Source organism: Dipteris shenzhenensis, chromosome 24 (assembly GCF_047967505.1).
Source record: "Dipteris shenzhenensis isolate YYH24624 ecotype China chromosome 24, Dip_SZ_1.0, whole genome shotgun sequence".
Taxonomy (NCBI): domain Eukaryota; kingdom Viridiplantae; phylum Streptophyta; class Polypodiopsida; order Gleicheniales; family Dipteridaceae; genus Dipteris; species Dipteris shenzhenensis.
In genome coordinates this window covers 22,512,596-22,534,280 of record NC_141619.1, presented here as the reverse complement: position 1 = coordinate 22,534,280, position 21,685 = coordinate 22,512,596, and the positions used below count along the sequence as shown (strand labels likewise).

Below are 21,685 nucleotides of genomic sequence, written 5' to 3'. Positions count from 1 at the left end.
GTCGTCCAAGCAGCAACAGAGCATGCAAGGTTTCGTCTGATCAGAACGATGATAATGCACATTGACTTCGGATGTAAATATAAGAGAAGGCAAATATAAGAGCCATACTGTACCAATTAAAATCTTGTCTATCTATGGATGTCGTATCATCACTAACAACTAGTACAAAGCAAGAGTTACATTTAGTTATTAAATCCTAGACAGTTACAAAAAACGCAATCCGATTAGAAATCGTTTGTAAATTACCTAGCTAGTAATTGTTAGTAATTGTTAGAAAGTTGCACTACTATAGTTATTTACTAATAGTTCAATTTAGTCAATCAATATTAGCTAATTATAATTAAAAGTTATAAGTGACTGTTAGTTTGCAATTCTTGGAAAGTTAGTGCACGACTATTACAGTAGTTACTTGGTACTAACACTTGTATAACAAATGGTTGGATTAGTACCTGCTAGTTAGTAATTATTAGTAAGTTTACATTTAACCTACAACTGTCTTACTAACAGTTTGAAGCTAGCATACATTTAGATTGCTACCGATTAGGTTACTAACAATTATATAGCTGACAATTGAGTGTATGTGTCTTCCACGTAATGGATGCAGGTAATGTTCTTGGTGTTGTGTATGTTTCTTCGCAAGGATCGTGTGGCCTGCACATTTATCCTGAGAAAAGCAGAGAGGATCATGGAAGAGGACATCTGCCATCCTGGGGCCGAATGGATATGTGAATGCAAGTGGGGAGTACACATGCTTTCAACAGCACATGGTGGTCGATACATTCACGGTGGTGCAGAGAGGCAAGTTGGTCTTGGCATATAATGCATGACATCTTTCTTCATGTCAATTAACAATGCGAAAAACGTGCATGCTAATCTAAGCCGCCTTGTTTATTGTTGTCATGCAATTTTTTGTTATACGCATTCACAAAAAAAGGAGATGTGGTCATCGATGTCGTGGCTGGGACTGAAAATATGTGGGGTGCATGTACAAAATTGGAGAGACATTGTGTCTCGCTTGAGAGGGATGACACTCTGCTCGATGTATTTCTACGGCCCATGTCTAGGGCAATTGTAGGGAGCAAGGGTGAGGGTGGGTAGGCTGTGAATTTTAGCTTTTTCACCCTAGATATGTTTTTATGTGGTCCATGACGGCCAATTGACATCCATGAATGACAGTTTGATGTGACAGAGCTATGCAATCCAGTGATGATTTGATTTTCTAAAGGTATTATACCCTGAAGCAATGTTCATCCTACATTTTATTACTTTCTAAAAGTATTATGCCCTCAAGCTAAGGGATCAAAAAGGAGTGCATTTTTTGGAAGGAAAGGATATATCTCAAAGGTAGTGGTAGGAATTTAGATGATGTTGTTCGCAAGACGTTATTTTCATAAGTGGGTGACAACAATACAATACTTTTTGTTGGTTTACTGTCAGTTTGCCACCTATCCAACATTGATACAAATGATATTAATGAATGATTGCATCTATGGGAGATAAATTTGTACCTGTGTGTGCTGTTATTGATCCAACAGGACCATCTGCATGAAGAGTTCAGAAAATCTCTGCTCATGGTAATGTGAGGAATAAATCAGAAAGCTCGCCTAAGGCGGTTAGAAACTGTGATAAATCTACAAAAAGATCACCTAATTTGAATATTTTTGGAAAAAGCTCGCCTAAATTTTTTATCCTTCCAAAACCAAGCATTGAATCTCCAGCATAGAAGTTTTTATGCATATGATTCCGATGACACATGGCAATCGCAAGTGATTCACAGGACACACGTAGACAGAAAAAGATACAAAGGTTGAAACAGAAGCAGAGGCTCCAGTAGACACTCCAAAAGATTTGTAGCCAGCGCAAATTTCGGACCTATTTTTGTTTATGGAACCAACCTGTCAGAATTTGAAGATCCTTAAAGAAGCATAGAGGGAAGATTCTAATCTAAACAAACATTTCTCTGCAGTGATCTTTCTAGGTATCTAAACATGGAATCTGAATCTCTCCATTCTCGAACAATTCAATTCTGTGCCATCCTTGGGAAACACCATTTCTTCTCTGCAGACCAGCTAACATGGATCACAGGCAGATGTCCCAATAATGCAAAACTGTGCCCCTATAACACTGCCTAGATAGGACTCACGTAATCCCTCATCCTTCCTGCCAACATCAAAGAGCCAGACAACCAGACCAACAAACATTAGATCTATCTACATATAGGGTCACCAGTCTTCAATTTGTCCAACTGCAGACCACCTAACTTAAGCATAGACCTGTGGAATTTGAACTTTTTCAACGCTAACATAGATGAGTGTGTGTGGATGCCAAACCAAATCATTACATCAATGGACAGCTAGCTAGATTTAGGGATTTTGCTGGAGAGTAGCCTGCACTCTTCCAATAAAATACAGAAAACAGCTTTTAGCTACGTCATTACCGTAAGTATATTTTTCCATTCATGAATCCCTGGGTGGGGAGCAGACACGCAACATAATATCAATCATGATTTTCATTTCAACAGACTTTGATGCAGAAATTAGTAGCACTCTAATGTGCTCTGCATTTGAAATGCATCTCAGCAAACAAATTGTCAAAACAAGTACAACGTGATCTAGCAGACAACGGTACAGCCACAAACAAGAAACCTTGCAGTGCTACAAGTTCAGTTCTCTGCTATAGGCCCTGCTGGATTCTCAATAAGCAATCCAGCACCCACTCCCTCATGCACACGTGCGTGCACAGAGACACACACACATGCACACACTCTTTTTCCATCGTTGAAAAAACAGAGCCTATGAGACCAAACACCATACAAAATATAAAAGATCCAGAGGGGAATACCTAGATGCTTCTCCCACCAACTAACAGAGATATATATTTGAACAAATCGAGAGAGATGCTCAAATCAAATTTATATACTATGCCCAAGGTGGGCGATTAAACTGGTAGTCCAAAGCTGAATACAAGACACGACTATTCCTCCAAGTTGCACACTCACTCTCTGAGCTACAGTGGTTGAAGGTGACAAGCCTCCTATTCACAGACCAAGGGATGCACAAGGGCAGCTTACCACTTTTTGGGACTGCCATCTAGCTAGTCTACTTAGCCAACCAGGTGCTCAGTCAGCCAGCCAGCCAACCTATTCGGCCTATTGCTGGCCCCATGTAAGCCGCCAATGGTGCTTGGTGGTTGCCTTTAGAGCGACTCTCATTGTCCCATACCAGAGTCTCATTACTTGTGCCTAGTCTCTGGGTTAATGAGAAGATTCTAAAATGCCCCATGGCTATTCATAGTGCAAGTAAGAACCCTCCGATACCCCGAATGCTCAGAAAAATCTCAAGAATAAAGGGTGGGTGGGCCCATGCTATAAGCCAGCACACTGCTACTAATACCCTTACAATAACAACGAAGGGCTGCTGCTCCCACTGCCCCCCCCCCAGCCATCTCCTCCTTCCCGCAGCCCTCCTCCGACTCCTCCCCCGCCATCTCCTCCTTCACCATCTTCTTCCCCGCCAATTCTGCCTCCTCCCCATCTTCTCCCGCCTTCTCCCACTGCTCATCCCACCTCCCCTCTCCGCCCCCTCCCGCTGCCCCTCCGCCTCCTTCCGCTGTCCCTCCTGCCTCCCCCCTCTGCCGCCACCTCCACCTCCTCCTCCCCGCCATCTCCGCCTCCTCCCCGCCATCCCCCACCTCATTTCTGCCTCCTTCCCCGCCTTCTCCCTCCTTCCTTCAGCCCGCCTTCTCCCGCCCCCCCTCACCTCATCTCCGCCTCCTCCATCGCCATCTCTCTGCCTCACCCCGCCCCCTCTTCGCCTCCTTCCCTACCGGTTTTTTCCTTTTCTTTCTTTGCAGCGGGAGCTTTTGTGCTTGTTCTATGAAAGAAAATCTTGGTGGTGACCCTGAGTCTGGCCAGAGGGGCTCTATCACAGCACCCTCGAATCCCAAAGCCGTTAAGGTCCTTCTTTCTCCAGCCGACAAGCAATAGATCAGCAAGCAGTTCAGTCCCTCCAAGACAAGGCGATTGTGGGCAGAATTGTGGGCCTCACACCCACAAGGAGACAGGTGCGAGAGTGAATCCAGGCGAGCTTGCCACTAGAGGGAAACCACATTCAGGAGGTCACCATCTACGGAAGAGGCATCTTCCTCATCCACTTGAGCTCCCCCGCTACTGCCTTGTGAAGTAGAGCCCCATCTTCCTTGGCCCGAATTCTCCCCTTGTTACCACAACTTTACAATGGAGGACATGGACACGACACACCATGTTCCCCGTTTCCCGGTTACGCTCCGCTTCCCAAGGCTCCCAAAGGAATGCAGAGCCATCCTTCCCTCCATTGGTCGAGCGTTTGCCACTGTGCTGGAGTCCCCGCCAGATTCAGCCGCATCAGTGGTAGCAGACAATGGGGTCCCTATGATCAGGCTGGTGGTTGAGAGCCCAAAGTCCCTCCTAGAGTTGATCCTCCTCGAGGGGGGTACACTTTGCCAACGAGTGGAGATTTTTGGGTTAGCAGGGCAATGTCTTCGTAGCAGGCAAATGGGTCATTTAGCTAAAGACTGTCCTCGCCGCCAAGGCTGGGCTCCCCCCCCCCCCCAACACCCACAGCCTACAGGGCAGGCAGAGTCAACAGGTCAAGGCCCAGCATCCCCCAAATAGGAGCAGCAAGAGTCTCAGACCCCCTGGGTGACACCTTTAAAAGGGGACTCAACCTAGGTTAAAAAGAAAAAGAAACCAAGGAAACTGGCTCGAAAGCGCCGCATGCAGCAGGCTAGACGCAGGAAGAGAGTGAGGGAGTAGTTCGAGAGGCACCTACGGAGGAGCAACAGCTGGAGCCCATATTTAGAGACCCCCCGACGGCAAGGGCCACTATTAGCCAGTTGATCCTCTATGATGGAGGTCTAGCGTCTGCATTCACCCTTGTATCAGCAACGAGCCCCAGGAGCTCTTGATGCTGCGATGGCAGAAGCTACGAAGGTTAGCACGGCAGCCGTTGAGGAGGAGCGGATCCACAGCCCCAGCGAGTTTGATCAGCGGGGTGGGCCTATGGTTGCCCCTACTCCCCCCAGATCCCTCTCCCTCTCCACTCCCTTCCCTTTCTCCCAAGCTCCCCCCGCCCCCTCCTCCCCCCCTCGCCCCTCCTTCTTTGGTCATCCTCACCACCCGTCCCCCTCCCTCCGCCCCCCCCCTTTCCCCCTCCGTAGCAGGTTCTTCAGCCTCCCCCTCCTCCCCTCCTTCCCTTGGACCTGCCACGACTCCATTGACATGGGGCAAGGGTAAGACAGCGCCCCTTTGGCTTCCTCGTCGCAGTATCTTGTCCCCTCCGTCCATTCAGGGGGGGGAGCCAGAGGGAAGGGGCTTGTCCTCCCAGTCCCAAACTTCAGCCTGGGCCTCCCCTACCGTGGGACTTTTGGAGATTGGGGCCCTGAAACTAACTAGAGATTCCGGACTCTTACCCACTACCCCTGGAGGTAGCGCTTGTGATCATGCATCCCCGGAAAGGGGGTTCGATCAGCGTAGTGGGCTCCCAGACACACCCAGTTTAGAGATTCTAGTTCGCCTCCACAGGGTTGGAGAAGTGGTCCCCAGTGGTATTTGATGCTAGGTTGGGAGATCAGATTTCAAGCATTATGGACGAGTGGATGGGGCCACAGAGACTCAACCTTTGGCACGCCCATGGTGCTTAAGTGAATTTTCAGTTGAGCTTCACGCGGGAGAAGCCAATGTGTGGTTTGGCAGTAGGGGTTAATAGATTGCCGCCTAAGGCAAAGATTGATCAGGCATACTACTGACTACTCCAGAAGTGTGATGATTTGTTCAGGGTGGAAGTTTCCTTCGTGATGAAGTGGGCACGGAAGATTGAAATTGAGTCGGTGTCCACCCTAGTATGCCGACGTACGGACACGGACTACTCGCCCTCCAAACCCCGACAAAGTCACAAAAGGCAGTCTTTCTGGAATAGGCACCCACTCACAGGAGAGCCTTGTTTTTTGCTTCCCCATTCATGAGCTGGACCATAGTGAATTGGAATGTGCACGGGCTCCACGATCGTGCTCGTAGTCAACCACAGTATTCGATCCTTCGGCAGAAGTTGCAGAGGGCAGTGGTAGGGCGGCAATGGACATCCTTTTGATACAGGAGCATATGTTCTCAGCATCATACACCAGACGACGACACCATCTCCTTATGAGGAGGGGCCCAGAGGTGTGGTCCCTTGCCGTGAAATGGCGCAGAGGGGTCTACATCTCAGTCTCACAAACAGTGGGCCCAAAAGTCTATGATCACGGCGAGCTTATCCCAAGATGGGCAGCTTGGATGGGAGTCGGGATGGAAGAGTCCAGGATTGGGATCCTGAACGTGTATGCCCCAGCGTGCAGACAACACCGTTCGGCTTTTTGGAGGAGGCTGACAGATCGTTTTCCAGATGTCGACTCCTAGATCGTTGGAGTTTAGGGAGGACGAGCAGGGCACGAGGAATACTAGATCTTGGGTCGCTTGGCATTGGGAGGCTTGGGTATCATTGATCCAGAGATGCACAGCACAGCCCTCTTGGGCAAGTTGGTTGTGCACGGCCTCACCCCGGGCACAGATCCTTGGAAGCTCCTCTTACAGCGAGGGCTTCTCAAGAACACCCCACGCACTGGGGGGCAATGACAGCATTCACACCGATGGATCGTCTCAGAGGCCTCCCTTACGGGGAAGGGTTCCCCCTTGATAAGGAGCCTCCGTAGGGTTTGGTAAAGATTAGCACGGGCCTCATCCGTTGCTCAGCCCCATTACAGAGAGAAGTTCGAGCGTCAGCCCCTCGTTTGGCATCCGAAGATCAGGGATCATGATGGACGTATGCTCGGGCAGCGGACTCACATTGGTTGGGCACAATGGGACAATGGCCCCCGGCTTGCTCCTTTGGCAGATGGAGCAAATTACCCATGGAGACTGAGGCGAGGCTTGAAGCCTTAGTGCATTTGCGAGGGGCAAGGCAGTGGATGAGGGAGATTGACCTAGCCATCCCTAAGTCTTGGTGGGAGGTACTTCGCATGTGGATTGGACAGCAAATGGTTGGGTCAGTTTTCTCGAACTGGGGTCCCCTTGAGGATGATGATGCAACGAGGTAGCACGCAGCCCGTTTTTTTCCGTGTAGGACCTAGAGGCCTACTTCAGGCACTTGGCCTAGAGAGTGCCCCAAGAGGTCCGTTCCAAGTTTTAGACGCGTTTATGGTCCAGTTTGCGGCCGAGGAAGATCTCCTACTTCTGGCTGGCCACCCACGGAGGCTTGCCCATTGGCCCGTGGTTGGAGTAGATGCGGGTGGAGGGGCAATGTCACTATTGCTCTGCTGGATTTCTGGAGACGATCCATCACTGCCTCTGGAGCTGTCGTAGAACGGCAAGGATTTGGATGGGAGCCCTCAAGATTATGACCTGAGGCGTATGCAGAGCCTTCAGAGGGACTACACCTGAGGGATGGTGGCTTTGTTGACCGAGGGAGATCACGTGTTCCAGATTGATGAGGTCTCTCCAGCTTACTAGATACAAGGTCAAAGCATTTGGAGGATAGAGCTCCATGAGGCGGTCCCTCCTAATAGCCCAGATCCTCATCCCCCTCCGGAGGATAGCGTGTGGGAGGTAGTAGCCAGTATCACGGCATGGAACATTTGGGTCGCTCGCTATAGTCTGGTGATGGGCGAGCATCCGATTCCACCCTCAGCTACCTTGGTCGCAATCTGGCAGGATATCATCTACACCCTACGCTCCACCTAGGAGCGTGGGACCCTGGCCTCTAGGGCGAATGTCGCGAGGCACGCACGTTTCTGCAAGGCTTGGCCTGCAGGAGTTTTCTACATTTTTACTCCGCGAGGGATTCGCTGGCTGTATAGTCCCCCCACCTGGCTGTTAGCCCCTGTACCAGAGATTCCCTAGGCAGTGAGCTGGGTTTCTTTGGAACAGGCTAGGTTTTTCCTCTTTCAGCCTTGATCCATTTTTTTCCATACTCAGCACCTTCGGGGCTGCTGTTTTGTATGAAGCTTTTCAAGCATTAATAGAAGGTTCCTTTCTTTGCAAAAAAAAAAAAACCTTACAATATGTGTGTGTGTGTGTGCGCAAGCGCACAGAAGAGGTTAATGTTAATTGCTGATCCAAATTGGAGGAAATGCCCATATGGAATTACCTATGACCAAGAATCCATAAGAGCATGTTGATGTCAAGCACAAAATGACACATTGTTTGGCTGCTATAACTTCGGTTAGAATCCGCCTAATGGAAAAAGTGCCTCCCACATACATACAAATCAAGAAAAATAGGGACAGGTCATCACACATTAGCTGCCATGTGTCATCCCTATCCTCTTGCCATGTCAGCACATCATCAAGCCACATCATCTACCACATCATCAATGTCACGTCATCAACAACATCATCAGTGCCACATCAGCATTGCCATGTCACCTTACTGACATCATTTGTGCCACCTCAGCACTGAAGTGTTCTATTTAATTTATTTGTGAGACCAGTGCCCTAGGCATACTGGGCCCATTCGGACTGGGATGCATTGAACGCATTTTGAGAGGCTCCAGGTCCTTATGTTCTCAAGTTACTAGGAGCAAGCACTCAGTGCACACTGCAACCCCAGGTCGTTTTGGCAAAGTTTACCACTACCACCATGAAGTTATATGCAGGCTTTTAAATGGATATTTTTCTACATGGCCAGCAACAGAGCATCATTCTTAGGTTTATTTCACATGGGCTACCCAGACCAGCAACTAGCACTGAGAATATACCCTAGTTAAGGGCTGGAGCCTGGCATACGCCCTGGTCCAGGGCATATGGCCACCCTGCCTGGGCAGGGCCCTATATTGGCCTGCTGCAGGTCAGCCTGACAGCATAGGTCAGGGCCCAAATGAAGAGCTGGTCAGCAGTCTGTATGGCCAGTCGGCAGAATCCTAAATAGGATCGGCAGATGGAGGCCAGATCTGGTTGGCTGAACCCTAGGCCCCAGTTGGCCATTTGAGAAGACCCGTTTGGGTCATTTTGGCCGCCAGACAATGGCACTCCAGTGTGCATGTCAACACACAGTTGAGGATCAAGTGTCAGTGCAAGAGCAGTTCAGCCAACAGGACACTACAGGGAGTATAGACATTGAGCATATTGTGCAGTAAGAGCTCATGCTTGAGCAGCAACTGAAGCCTATGAAGAGGCATGTGGCAGGAGGGAAGGTTTTTACAGCCAGACAGTGCCTATAGTTGTGCCATACTTGGCTGTACCTTGCAAAAAGTAGTGATAAACTATTGTGGCATGTTTTGTACTTGATTCATCTATCAATACATGAGGTTTTTTGGATGTAATACTGTGTGTGTATTCTTTTCAGATCCGAAGTATTTCTTTATCTACTTGTGTGCACACATGTGAGGCGAGATAAGGTGGTTTGTATAACCCTGGCAATTCAACTTCCACATTGGATGACTTCTGTTCAAGGTTGTGACATGTAAGGTCATTGTTGTTCTTAAATGGTGTATGAGTTGTGAACTAGGGACACATGTTGAGATTCCTCATGTAAGAAATCCTAGATTTACTATATTTAGAAATGTGCTAAGGAACAGAAAAGAGACTGAGATAGCAGAGAACAAGGAATAATTGTATTGCTTGAATATCTGTAGGGTGGATGTTGTGTGTCATCCATACAATTGGGCCTCTCTTATATAGAGAGTGAAGAGCCACACATGAAAAGGTGTGTACTCCAAAGGGTGTGTGCATGAAGAGGTGTGTACCCCTTGTGAAGGGTGTGACCCTTGATGAGAGGGTACATTACAATAGGAATGTCTCTTCATTAGAATGTCTCTTGTGAAGGGTTGTGCCTCATTAGGAAGTGTCCCGTCGAAAGGGCAAGAGTTGTGCCTCTTAGGAAGTGTCCCGTCGAAAGGGCATACCCTTCCACAAGTGTCCATTCATCAAACCATCCATAAGTCTAGAAATAGAGAAAGGAATACGTCACAGATCGTGACATCCCCTCCCACTCAAAAGAAGACCGTGGTGGAGATAATGAACTGATGTAGAAAATATCACTGTAAATTCTGAAAATACTGCTGTAAAATGTCAGGGTATTGCTGTAAGTCTTCATCAGATTGCCAAGTAGCGTCAGAGTCGTCCAGATCTCGAGCGTTCATGACTGGCTGAGTAAAGATATACTTTAAAGAGTGATGGTCTATTTTGACAACAGAGTCGGCTCCCATGAGATAATGTTTCCAAGAGCGATAAGCATGTACAACGGCAAGGAACTCCTTATCATAAACCGGATATCGGGTTTGGATATCAGAATGTTTATGGCTGTCAAAAGCAATAACTCTGTCTTCTTGCATCAAGACTGCTCCTGTAGCGATGTCGGAAGCGTCGGTCATGACCTCAAATGGAAGGTTGGGGTCAGCAATAGCCATAACTGGTGTGGTAGTGAGTGCTTGCTTGAGTTGTTGGAAACTATACTCTGTTTCGGGAAGCCACTGAAAAATTGCTGTGCTTTTCAATAATTCGGACATAGGAGCTGCGATTTCGGAAAACTGATAGACCTTTGTATGGTAGAAGTTTACCAATCCGAGAAAAGAGCGGACATCATGAACATTCTTAGGAGTAGGCCAGTTTCGGATTACCTCGACCTTCTTGGGATCCACAAAGATACCTTGAGCTGAAATAACATGTCCCAAATATTCAAGTTGGGTCTTGAAGAACTCACTCTTCTCAATGTTGATGTAGAGAGAATTTACGCGGAGAACTTCAAAAACTTGGTGAAGATGTTGTTTGTGCTCATGTAGGGATCTGCTGAAAACGAGGATGTCATCGAGGTAAACGATGACGAACTTATCGAGGAAAGGCCTGAAAATGTCATTCATTAATGTCATGAATGTGACCGGGGCATTGTTTAACCCAAAAGGCATGACCAAACATTCATAGTGTCCATACTTTGTTCGAAAAGCTGTCTTGTACTCATCGCCTTCTCGTATGTGTATTTGATGATAACCTGAACGAAGATCAATCTTGGAGAATTGTGTTGCATGTAGAAGTTGATCGAAGAGGTCATCGATGCGAGGCAATGGATACTTGTTTTTTATAGTGAGCTTGTTGAGGGCTCGATAGTCGATGCAGAGGCGCATTGACTTATTCTTTTTTTCCACAAGTAGTACAGGAGATCCGAAAGGGCTGCGACTGGGCCGAATGTGACCTTTGTCGAGGAGTTCGGTGACCTGTCTTTGGATTTCTTCATTTTGAGTGTGAGAAACCCGATAAGGAGGTTTCGACAGTGGATTACTGCCGGGAATAAGTTCGATTGGGTGATCCACTGGTCGTCGAGGTGGTAACTGCTTTGGCAATTCCTGTGGAAAAATATCCAGGTAAGGCTGGAAAAAAGGTTGGTTGAGGTACGCAGGAGGATCCTTTGTTGGTGTCTCCTCTACTGCAGTAACCAACAGAAGTGAAGTCTTTGCTTGGCGTTTACGAACCCACTTCTTTACTTGTAGGGCAGAGGCAACTGAGGTTGAAGGAGAGTCCCTAGAACCAGTTAGCTCAATGAGTTTTCCCTGGTGGACAAACTGGATAGTATGGCTGCGAAAACTGATTGATGGATCATAGTCGTAGAGCCACTGTTGTCCGAGTATGACATCGTACCGAGAAAGAGGCATGATGTCGAAGTTCAACTTATCCGTATAATGTTGGATGCGAAAAGACAAGTTTTTTATTCTGGTGTTGCACAAGAAAGTCGTTCCATTTGCGAGTTCAATCTGATAGTCCATGAGACTAGGACTGGTGGTCAACCAAGTTTATCGACCACCGAACTGGCTAGGAAATTATGAGAACAGCCACTGTCGATGAGAATGGTGACCGTTGTTCCACGAATCGATCCTTGAACACAAAGTACTTGAGTAGCCAGGGAAGGTTCAGGGTTGCTGGCAAGGCTCAGGTGGATGGTATTCGCCATTCGAACAGCTTTGCCTTTCTTGTCTTGTGCTGAGGTAGCATCTTCTTTTGGAGAAGTGCTAGGTTCCATATTAGAATTTTGCTTTGGTCGCTTGGGACAATCGAACCATCTATGGTCGCCTGTACAGATGGTACAAAGTCCTTTTGAGCTGGAGTTGTTCTTCTTGTCAATGGCCGCACCTTTATGTTGGGGATGTCGGTAATGACTTTGTGAAGAAGAAGAAACACGATCCTCGGGGGAGTGCTTCTGTTGGAATCCAGCAAATGAGAGCGAGCACCTTTGGCTAGAGGAGAGTTCTGTGTGCGATTAGCACTCTGCTTCCCTATGTTTAGGAAATCTGTAATGCGCTCTGCGTAAGCAATAGCGCCATCTGTGGTGGTGATGTTTGCTTTAAGAACATCAATGCGTAACGAGGGATTTAGGCCTGAGATGAAAGCATGAAGGCGATCATCCTCAGTTAAACCATCAATCTCCAGCACCAATGTGGTGAACTGAGAGATATAGGAAGACAGGGAACCCGTTTGCTCCAACTGTCGGAGTTTTGAACGTGCTTGGAAGCCCGCATTGGCAGGTACAAACTGCTTACGGAGCACGTGTTCAAAACGTTCCCATGTTAACACACTTTTTCCGTCCTTTAAGCGTCTTTGCCACCATAGAAATGCTGTATCCTTCAAGAGGGAGGTTGCCAAGGCGATCTTTTTGCCTTCAATGAGGTCAACAGTGTCAAAATACATGCGCATTTTAGCGAGCCATTGGTCAACTGTTCGGCGATTGCGTTGACCAGTGTAGGCTTCCGGAAGTTTGACGTCAAGTCTTTTAGTTTTGGAAGCTTGAAGTAATCGGTAGAGGGCACGTAGTTCAGTGTTTTCTACCTCTGGTGGGAAAGAGTCCGCATCGTCGTCTGGTTGCGTCACGTCATCCTCTGTATGTGCGGGACTTCGAGAATCTTGAAGTTGTTGAACTTTTTGAACCAAGTCGGAGATGTTGTCCTGAAGCTGAGATATTTGAAGTTGCAATAGTGATTTTTGGACGTTGCCTTCAGGGGTCTTTTTGGGACTTGATTCTTTAATCTCTGGAGAGGCTTCACGCGAGCGGTGCGACATGTCGGAGATCCCTGTGAGAAAAGCGCGAACTTGCGCTCTAGTTTATACCATTCCTGGAAGAGGGTTCGGGCTGCTCCCTGAGGTTGCTCATGTTGGAGGGGGCAGGCGAGGCAGGATGGAACCACCCGTGGAAATCTGGTAAGGGAGGTCCTGTCTGAGGTAACACTGGAGATGCTGAAAGTGGTGTTACTGCTCGTGATAGGACAGGGGTAGGTAGCAGAGTCCACGGATCTGAAAAAGGACAAGGAGCTGCTGTCGGAAATGGAGGATATCCAAGAGAAGGAGTGCCTTCAGAGTGTAAATACTGACTTGGAGAAGGTACAACCTGTAGAGGAGGATATCTGGGAGCTGAAGGAGGTGGAGAGTACCCTGGAGATGCCGAAGGTGAAGGGTAAAATTCTCTCCAAAAATGAACAGCAAACTCCTGAGGAATATCGTGTTCCGGATATCTTCGTGTCTCGTGGAACACAACCTGTACTGTGCTGAGGAAATAATGTAACTGAGGTGCCTCACGTAGAAGGTAGAGGATGTGGTCCAAGTCACTCGAAGGGCACGTGACACAGAAGACCCAAGATGCAAAGGCTCCAAAATGGGCTGGCTGTGCAATTTGAACACGATATTGTGTAGTAGCAGATGCCTGAGGCATCCTTGAAATGCCGGGTGAATTACCAGGGGTTTCCATGCTTTAATGTGGATTCTTTCATTTGCTGTAATTTGTTAAAGAGAATCTTTAAAAAGCAGATTGGAAAGACTCCACCTGGCAATACTTTAATCTGCCAAGTTATTGCATAGAAGAAGGCTGCAAGTCGGTGTCCGGAGATCCATGGTGCAATGGTTTGCGAAGAGCGCTCGAGGCTTGTCTGGTCCGGGCTGTTAACAGGCGGTCTTCATCGCGCGAGGAGCTGCAACTGGTGCTGAATTGGCAGGACCAAAAATGGCAAAACAAGGGGCTGCGGGCTGTCAATGGCGAGGCTTAGAGCATTGCCCAGGGCTGGACTGCGCAGGAAAAAGGCAGAAGCGAGGCTTGGCTGGCAAGGACTGCGCAGGAAGGGGGGGGGCTGACGAGGCCAATGATTTGCGCAAGGGGCTGGCGTGCAGTATGGCGCAGGGCTGCAGGTAGTACGGCGCAGGGCTGATAGAGTGTACGGCACAGGGCTGGCGGACTGTTCTGTGCAGGCTGGCAGACTGTACGGCGCAGGCTGGGCAGGCAGATTTGGCGAGGGCTGTACGGCAAGGCAAGGGCAGGCTGCAGGGCTTGCGCAGGGTTGTACGGCAAGGGCTGCGCAGGACTGTACGGTGCAGGCTGCGATGGCTGGCGCAGGCTGCAGGAAATCCGTACGGTGCAAGGCTGGTGCTGCGCAGGCTGCCAAGAATTCCGTACGTTGCAGTTTTCGTTGGGGAAAAGACTGCGACTCTTCGTTGGGCTGCCTAATGGGTTAGTTGCCCCAAAAATTGAATGGGGGGTTTAGTTAACCCTAGGTAGCTAGGGTAATCCTAGGGGTAGGGAATGGGTTTATTTTTTTTTCCCTTTTTACCCCTCTAGGTACCCTTTTTGTAGGTACTTGGGGCCTAAAAGGTGTGTCTATTCGAAGGGGTGTGACCCTTGGAATAGGTGCACCTGTTCATGAAGGGATATGTCCCTATTGTTAAAAGGGGTCATGAATAGGTATGTCCTTTTGTCCACAATAGGGTGTGTCCCATGAGTGAGGAGTCGAGACTCGTCACCAAAAGGTGTGTCCCATGGTGGAAAAGGTGCCTCCCTTGGTTTTGGGACAGCCCAAGCACCTGAAAAGACACGATTTTTGTCGTGTCCATTCACATCAACTTGTGATGTGAGGGAGATGGAGAGGCCAGGATGACTTTAGGCCGGGTAGGCGTTTAAAAATTTTACGCTCATCCTCTCCATCTCTTCCATGCACAATGTGCACGGATGTCCTTCTAGCGGCAAAAATGTATCAGATCAGCGCTAGAAGGTGGGGGGCATTTCCTACAGGCAGGAGCGAATTTTGCTCTGATACCACTGTAAGAAATCCTAGATTTACTATATTTAGAAATGTGCTAAGGAACAAAAAAGAGACTGAGATAGCAAAGAACAAGGAATAATTGTATTGCTTGAATATCTGTAGGGTGGATGTTGTGTGTCATCCATACAATTGGGCCTCTCTTATATAGAGAGTGAAGAGCCACACATGAAAAGGTGTGTACTCCAAAGGGTGTGTGCATGAAGAGGTGTGTACCCCTTGTGAAGGGTGTGACCCTTGATGAGAGGGTACATTACAATAGGAATGTCTCTTCATTAGAATGTCTCTTGTGAAGGGTTGTGCCTCATTAGGAAGTGTCCCGTCGAAAGGGCAAGAGTTGTGCCTCTTAGGAAGTGTCCCGTCGAAAGGGCATACCCTTCCACAAGTGTTCATTCATCAAACCATCCATAAGTCTAGAAATAGAGAAAGGAATACGTCACAGATCGTGACACCTCACGTGATATCAAAGCCAGTGGGACAGTTCCAATATGGCATCAGAGATAGTGCTTTGAGCTAGTGATACACCATAGGCTTCTCCAACATCCCAACACGACCTTAAGTATTCGATATGGCAGATCTCTTGTAGCTAACATCACCAGACATAGATGGAAAGAAGTAGCAAACCGCAATGTGAGAACCTAGAGACTAGGAAAATAAGTATTTACGCAATCTAGCCACATGTAGTATGTGATTTCATACTTTTTGGCCATAGCATGGAAATAGCTTCAAACCTCCCTGCTGAAGCTCTAGCCATGCTCTCATGGCACAAGAGACCTTGGAATGCTTAACATAGTCCCTCTCTGCACATTGATTTTCCTTGAAGAAAAACACAATGTCTTTGCAGGCAATGTTACCATGTAAGTTGCAAAGTGTTGACAAGATAGATCCATGAATAATCGACAATAAATAAGAAAGACCGTAGCCTCATCAACTGCATATCCTACGTGCAAATTTTACGTATGAACATTTTTGCGAACGCTCTTTAACAAGCTTACAATGGGAAATTTTATAAACACACAATGATTTTCTTTGCAACCACATCGACAAGGGGTGCCAAAAATGTTAGTCAAAGATACACACACATAGCATTGGATAGTATGAGAGCTAGAGTAGATTAGAAAGTGGAGATATCACATAAAAACGTGATGTACAGTGAGGGGGAGGAGACTCACATCATGCCTTCCATGGTGCCTTTTAGCCATTCAAAGCTAAAAACACCCCCTATCCAATTTAGTCCTAACCCTAAGTAGCTTGGTCCAAATTTGGCCTTTAATACATGTAAAGCATTAAAGTCTAGCGTACTGCTACAAGCATAAGTGCTTGGGCAGCCCACATCTTGCAGGTCAAGAAAGGGAATAAAAAGGAAAGAGCGATGAAAGATTACACATGAGACATTGATAACTCGAGCAAGACTACATGAAAATGAAAACTGTAGCGTATTTCATTGCAAAGAAGGAAACACCCACTAACATTTAAGGCTTGCCACCCTGGTAGAAGCCATAAGTGGCCACTGCCTCATTACAAAACCCTAGACTTAAAACATTGACATGTGAGGCCTATGCAGTCCTGGAATGATCCTCTCCACCTTGCTGTCTGGAAACCAGCCTAGGTGGGCAGCCTCCTGCAAGCTAGGTCTGCAGCACAAGGTACTTCTTTCTCCTCCTGACTATAGGCCCAAAGCCTGCTTCTGCTCCTGCTGCTGGTGGACTGGCTGCTCCAGATGATGAGTAATGAGGGCCTGGAGGGCCTCCTTTTATAGCCTCCAAGGGCTGCTGACTAGAACCGACCACACTGGTCTGTAAAAACCAACTGGGTTGGTTGGTCCAACCAGCCATATAAAAGGGCCTTTGGCAGGCCCTTTTGGGCTGCTGCCTTTGCCCCTTCCTGCGCCTCTTGCAGGCCCATGTGCTGCTGCTCCAGGTCCCCCATGCAGGCGCCTATTGGCTCTGCTCATGTTGCTACCTGTGTTCCTTTGCCAGCCCCATGTGCTGCTCTCTGAAGGCACCTTTTCCCACCCATACACGCCTGCTTTGCTGCACCTCTGCCAGGTTGTTGTGCTGCCCACATGGCAGCCCATGTGCTGCCCATGTGGCAGCCCTTTTATCCCTCTTTTCTTGGCTGTGAGGTGCTGCCCATGTGGCAGCCCCCTCCCTCTCTCTTTTGTTGTCTGATCCCTGCCCTCATGGCAACCATCATGTTGCCCATGTGACCATCTCTCAGATCCTAGGTCCACCCCCCCCATGCTCTCCTCATATGGGGGCTTACAGATGGGGAGGTGACCTTTCCAACACTGAAAACACTGTGGCTCTTCCACATACTCCCCAAGTCTCCGTTAAGAACTTGATGTCCATCTCAAATATTGGCCCATACCAAATGCTATAATCCTCTGAGTTGTCAGAGCAAAAGTCTCCTTATAATCAAGACCTTATGCCTGTGTGTAGCTCTTGGCCACCAACCTGGCTTTCATCTGATGTGTACGTAGCTTTGTCACTTGGTCCCAATAACCTTTCTCTTGGCTGTCTGGGCACCGAATCCCATGTGTAGTTTTTCTCAATAGCTTCCATTTCTGATCCCATTTTTAGGCTCCTTCATTTCTCAAATCTAAGCCGTCAGCATGCATAGTTCATGGCGGTCCACCTCTAAACTACTCTCAAAGATCTCTGTTACACTCAGCTGCTCCAGGGTCTGTGGTACCTTCTCTCCTTTGCAAAAGTCTTCTTCTGTTAGAATTCTGGTCATCTCCTGTCTGTACTATAGGGAGTGAGGCCTGTGTGCCCACCCGAGGATAGTAGTAAATTCTACTAGCATGTTGCCAGGGTAGGGCTGGTAAAGGGCCTCGTTAAAGGCTAAAGTAGGGACTGGTTAAGAGGCTGGTTAAAGGCTGAAGAAGAAGAGGCTGGTTAAGGGATGGCAAAAGCTCAGGCCAGTTGGCCTGTCCAGGTCAGCCAACCAGTGTGCACATTTGGCCGCTTGTATTGTACCTTTGAGAGGGCGCAGTTCAGCCTTTGGTGGTATCTTCCAGAGCAGTTTTCTCAGCAGTTAAGTAGAGTTTTTTCCAGCACATGTCTCTTGCAATCTCTTGCACTTTACTGTGCCATTCTCTCTCTCTCTCTCTCTCTCTCTCTCAAATTCTCTAATTACACTTCTGCACTCTCTCTCTCTCTCTCTCTCTCTCTCTCTCTCTAATTACTGTGCCAGGTTCCGTACCAGATCTCATACATTTGCCATTGAGCAGGGAGCTTGGATACACCAGCCTAGACATGCTAGAGTCTGTACCCTTTGTGACATGCAGACAGTTGAGACGTAGGCACATGTAGCTCTACAGTGCCCCCGATATGCACATATCAGGGAGGACTACCAGCAGATACTGGGGGACTCCGCTCAGTTGACATCAGTTCTCTCCACTGCCTCTCCGGCAGCATTGGGATCTTTTGTCACTCGTCTTTTTACCTGTCGTCAGGAACTCATAGACTCCTGACCCCTCTCCTTGAGGAGACTCTTTTTACATTGTATCGAGACGGGTCCCATGGGTCATTTTTGGCCCCCCGAGGACGCTAATAAATTCTACTTCTACTTCTCTCTCTCTCTCTCTCCATCTAACATCTTCCTCAACAGCTCTGGTCCTAGCTCTTCTGGCTCTGACTTTAAGTCTTCATTCTCTAAAACTACTACCACCTCCTTTGCTTCTATTGTTAGCTTGGACACAGGGGAGGGTACTTTTTAGAGTTGAGGCTCTTTCAACGTCAAGATAAGACTCGTTCTCCTAAAGACCCATAGTTTTTGACTCCTCGTTGTATAGCTGGTAAGCTTTGGTCTACTCTTCGTTGTATCCAACAAAGATGCACTTCCTACTTTCGGTATCTTTGTAAACATGCAAATGTGCATTAGAACCAAAAAACCTTAAACCTACTCAATATGTCCACAAAGGAGACAAAGGGTAGGCCTATCTCTTACATATGCTGCATAAAACACTCAAATCACATCAATTCACTTTAAACCCTTTTCGAAACTTGTTTGGCTCCTTTGATCTTTATATCTCCTCTGCTGGGACTTTGCTACACCTACAAATCCTTCCAATGCTCTCTAAGTCAAATGCTATCTTTTTAGCTTCTTGCCAAAGTCATGGAAGCATTTCATGAACTGACAACTAGCTCTTCCTTATGCAATTAAACCATATAGAATGTCCAAATGGCATGTGAAACGATTAATGTGAACAAAATGGGATGGCCACCTAATGCAAGGATTATTCAAACAAAGATCTACTAGAAGACCCTTCCGTCATGCTCAAACCATCTCTACAACCACACAGCCAACCAACTCTGGTGCTAGCTTCAATAATCCTCTGAGCAATACATTGATGATCACAATATTTGAATCCCCACGTCAGTACGGCAACTCATTCAAGAGAAGTCACTCAGCGACATGCGCTGCTGTAGTTGAAACTTGCTGGTATTATCTTGTCAATGCAGTTCGCCATTGAACAAAATCGCCTCACGCGCCATTGAAGGAAATCGCCTCTTCCGCATAAGCCATGTTGCCCAACCTATCATCTATTTTCCTTCAACCAGCAAGTCACAATCTATCACGACTCTGCCAATCACACAGTGAATCCTCACCTGCTGATCATGCACCTGACAAGCACTCCCTTCATTTCTTTCACAGCCTCTCATAGCTTCCAGCGAAAAACAACCCACCTAAATCACCATGCCCATCACGCAAACCTGGCTCCGAAACCAAACTGTTAAGAACAAGTAGCCATGCCTTTGTTGCTACCTACAAATACCTCTAAACTGATAACAAACTATCACGGGCTTACAATGGTCGCCTCCTCCCAGACTACATGCATCAATCAATATCACATTCTTCATCACACGTCCAGAAACTTCTAGACTTACCCCCTAGACCCTGGACTTCAACCTCACTTTACAACTGTCATCTCCTAAAGCATTTAACTTCATATGCCAATATACCATTTAAATTGGCTTTCCTTTATTTCAATTCTAAACCCACAAAGGGTGAGGAGAACGCTTTCAACGCTCAATCAAAAAGGAAGTATATGGCAATAAGATATACAATCAGGAGGATGGTGAGACTGAGATTGTGAAGAAGCTTTCAACTCTCAGTCGTGGAAAAAGGCAAAAAGAAAGGCAAGAGTGGCAAGTGCACAACCACTCGGATGCAGGCTTCAGGTTCCTTTTGAATACTAAACTCTCAATTAATTTTAATACCAAAGGAATTGGATCTTTGTTCATGAAATCTTCTTTCGAATAGATCAATCATAGATTGAGTACAATTTTGTAAGAAGACTCTACAATTATTGTTTATTCACTTCTGCCTGCTTCGATCATCAACAAGAACTAGGATGCTTGCTTTTGGAACTCTTCTGACTTCAGCACAGTGAATTTCTCATACTTTTTAGGCATTCAGGGAAACTGTGGCAGAGTAAATAGTCTATAAAGAGTGCAGTGACCATTAGATCCATTACTCAAACTTGAAACATCTCGGTATCCTCTGCGAGCGTGTCATAGAAAAGGATACTGATAAAATGCGTAGTGTGAATTAGTATAGTCGTCATAGCAAGGGGCAGTGATGTAGTTCCACTAAGTCGTATTCTTTGCAATGTCTTACAATTGGTAAGGCAGCAATACATAATTAAACAGAGCCGTGTAATATTGTGAATGAACTTCACCATCTTTCTACGTTCTTTTCTAGTGTAGATCGATAGCTAGAAGAAGAGTAGATAACTCAAAATCAGACCTTCAAGAGGAGTCCCATCAATACAGAGCCTTGACACTAACGACGCCGCAGCAGTTGCACTGTGCCATGGCATGAGAGATTGTCCCAAGGCAGCAGCTCCTCGCAGCCTGCAAGCATGATCAAGAAACTTCCAAATTCTATAGACCCACGATAATTTGCAGAGGCGCTTAACGCCTACAAGGTGTCTGGCTTAAACCCTAAACCTCAGAAAAGGTTAAGGAATATGAAAATGGCACCTTCTGGATGAAGAAGTGAACGTGATTTTCAGTTCCGACGGCAGGCCAGATGGGCAGGAACCCATGGAAGAACTCTTCATTGCATTGGACACGCGGGGAAGCTGGTGGAATCGATGCTTAGAGGTGATGAAGAGGCGCCTAGCTGTTTGCCCCGCGGAAGCCATAGTCCTTCTAAGCTCACCAATGCAGAAGAACATGCAACAATGTGAGGAAGAAAACAGTCACAATTGAGTCACGTTTCCATGCTTATGCATCGTCCCTTACGAAGTCCAACAAGGGTGTGTGTGTTGGGGGAGTCTTCCCACAAAAAAAAAGTGTATTGGGGGAGTGTGGGGGGGTGTGTGCGCTCTGTGTTTGGGAGTGTGGGGTTGTGTGTGTGTGCACGCGCGTGCGCGTGTGTGTGTGTGAGAGAGAGAGGGGGAGGGAAGAGACACAAGTGAGAGAGAGAGAGAGAGAAAGAGAGAGCCTATGCTTGCCATTGGGGGTGGCACGAGTGTGGGCGATCCCACTACCAACAGTTTCCATTCTAGCAATACCCTATGGTTTGCCCTCGGAGAGTGCTTGTATCACAACCTTCAAGGCTTCCAAATTTTTTCTAATGGTTGCATGAAAGAGGATGGG

At 47.3% G+C, this 21,685-nt stretch overlaps 1 protein-coding gene across 1 annotated transcript; it reads right to left on the bottom strand.

Annotated features, from left to right (window-relative positions):
* Positions 1 to 1,672: 1,672 nt before the first annotated feature.
* On the bottom strand, positions 1,673 to 21,355 carry LOC147886375 (PPR containing protein). Its single transcript, XM_087395885.1, has 3 exons — positions 21,065 to 21,355; positions 20,829 to 20,935; positions 1,673 to 2,160 (listed from the first exon to the last, which is right to left on the bottom strand). The coding sequence occupies exons 1-3, from the start codon at positions 21,259 to 21,261 to the stop codon at positions 2,129 to 2,131; spliced, it is 336 nt and encodes a 111-aa protein (XP_087252011.1). The 5' UTR covers positions 21,262 to 21,355; the 3' UTR covers positions 1,673 to 2,128.
* Positions 21,356 to 21,685: the final 330 nt, after the last annotated feature.

Bases quoted from the DNA above. Each gene is read 5' to 3' on its own strand.
- LOC147886375 (XM_087395885.1), bottom strand. From the start codon at position 21,261: ATGTTCTTCTGCATTGGTGAGCTTAGAAGGACTATGGCTTCCGCGGGG. The intron at 20,936-21,064 runs GTGCCATTTTCA...TCATGCTTGCAG, and splicing joins TTCACTTCTTCATCCAGAAG to GCTGCGAGGAGCTGCTGCCT. The intron at 2,161-20,828 runs GTCTGATTTTGA...TGATGTTGGCAG, and splicing joins TGATGGGACTCCTCTTGAAG to GAAGGATGAGGGATTACGTG.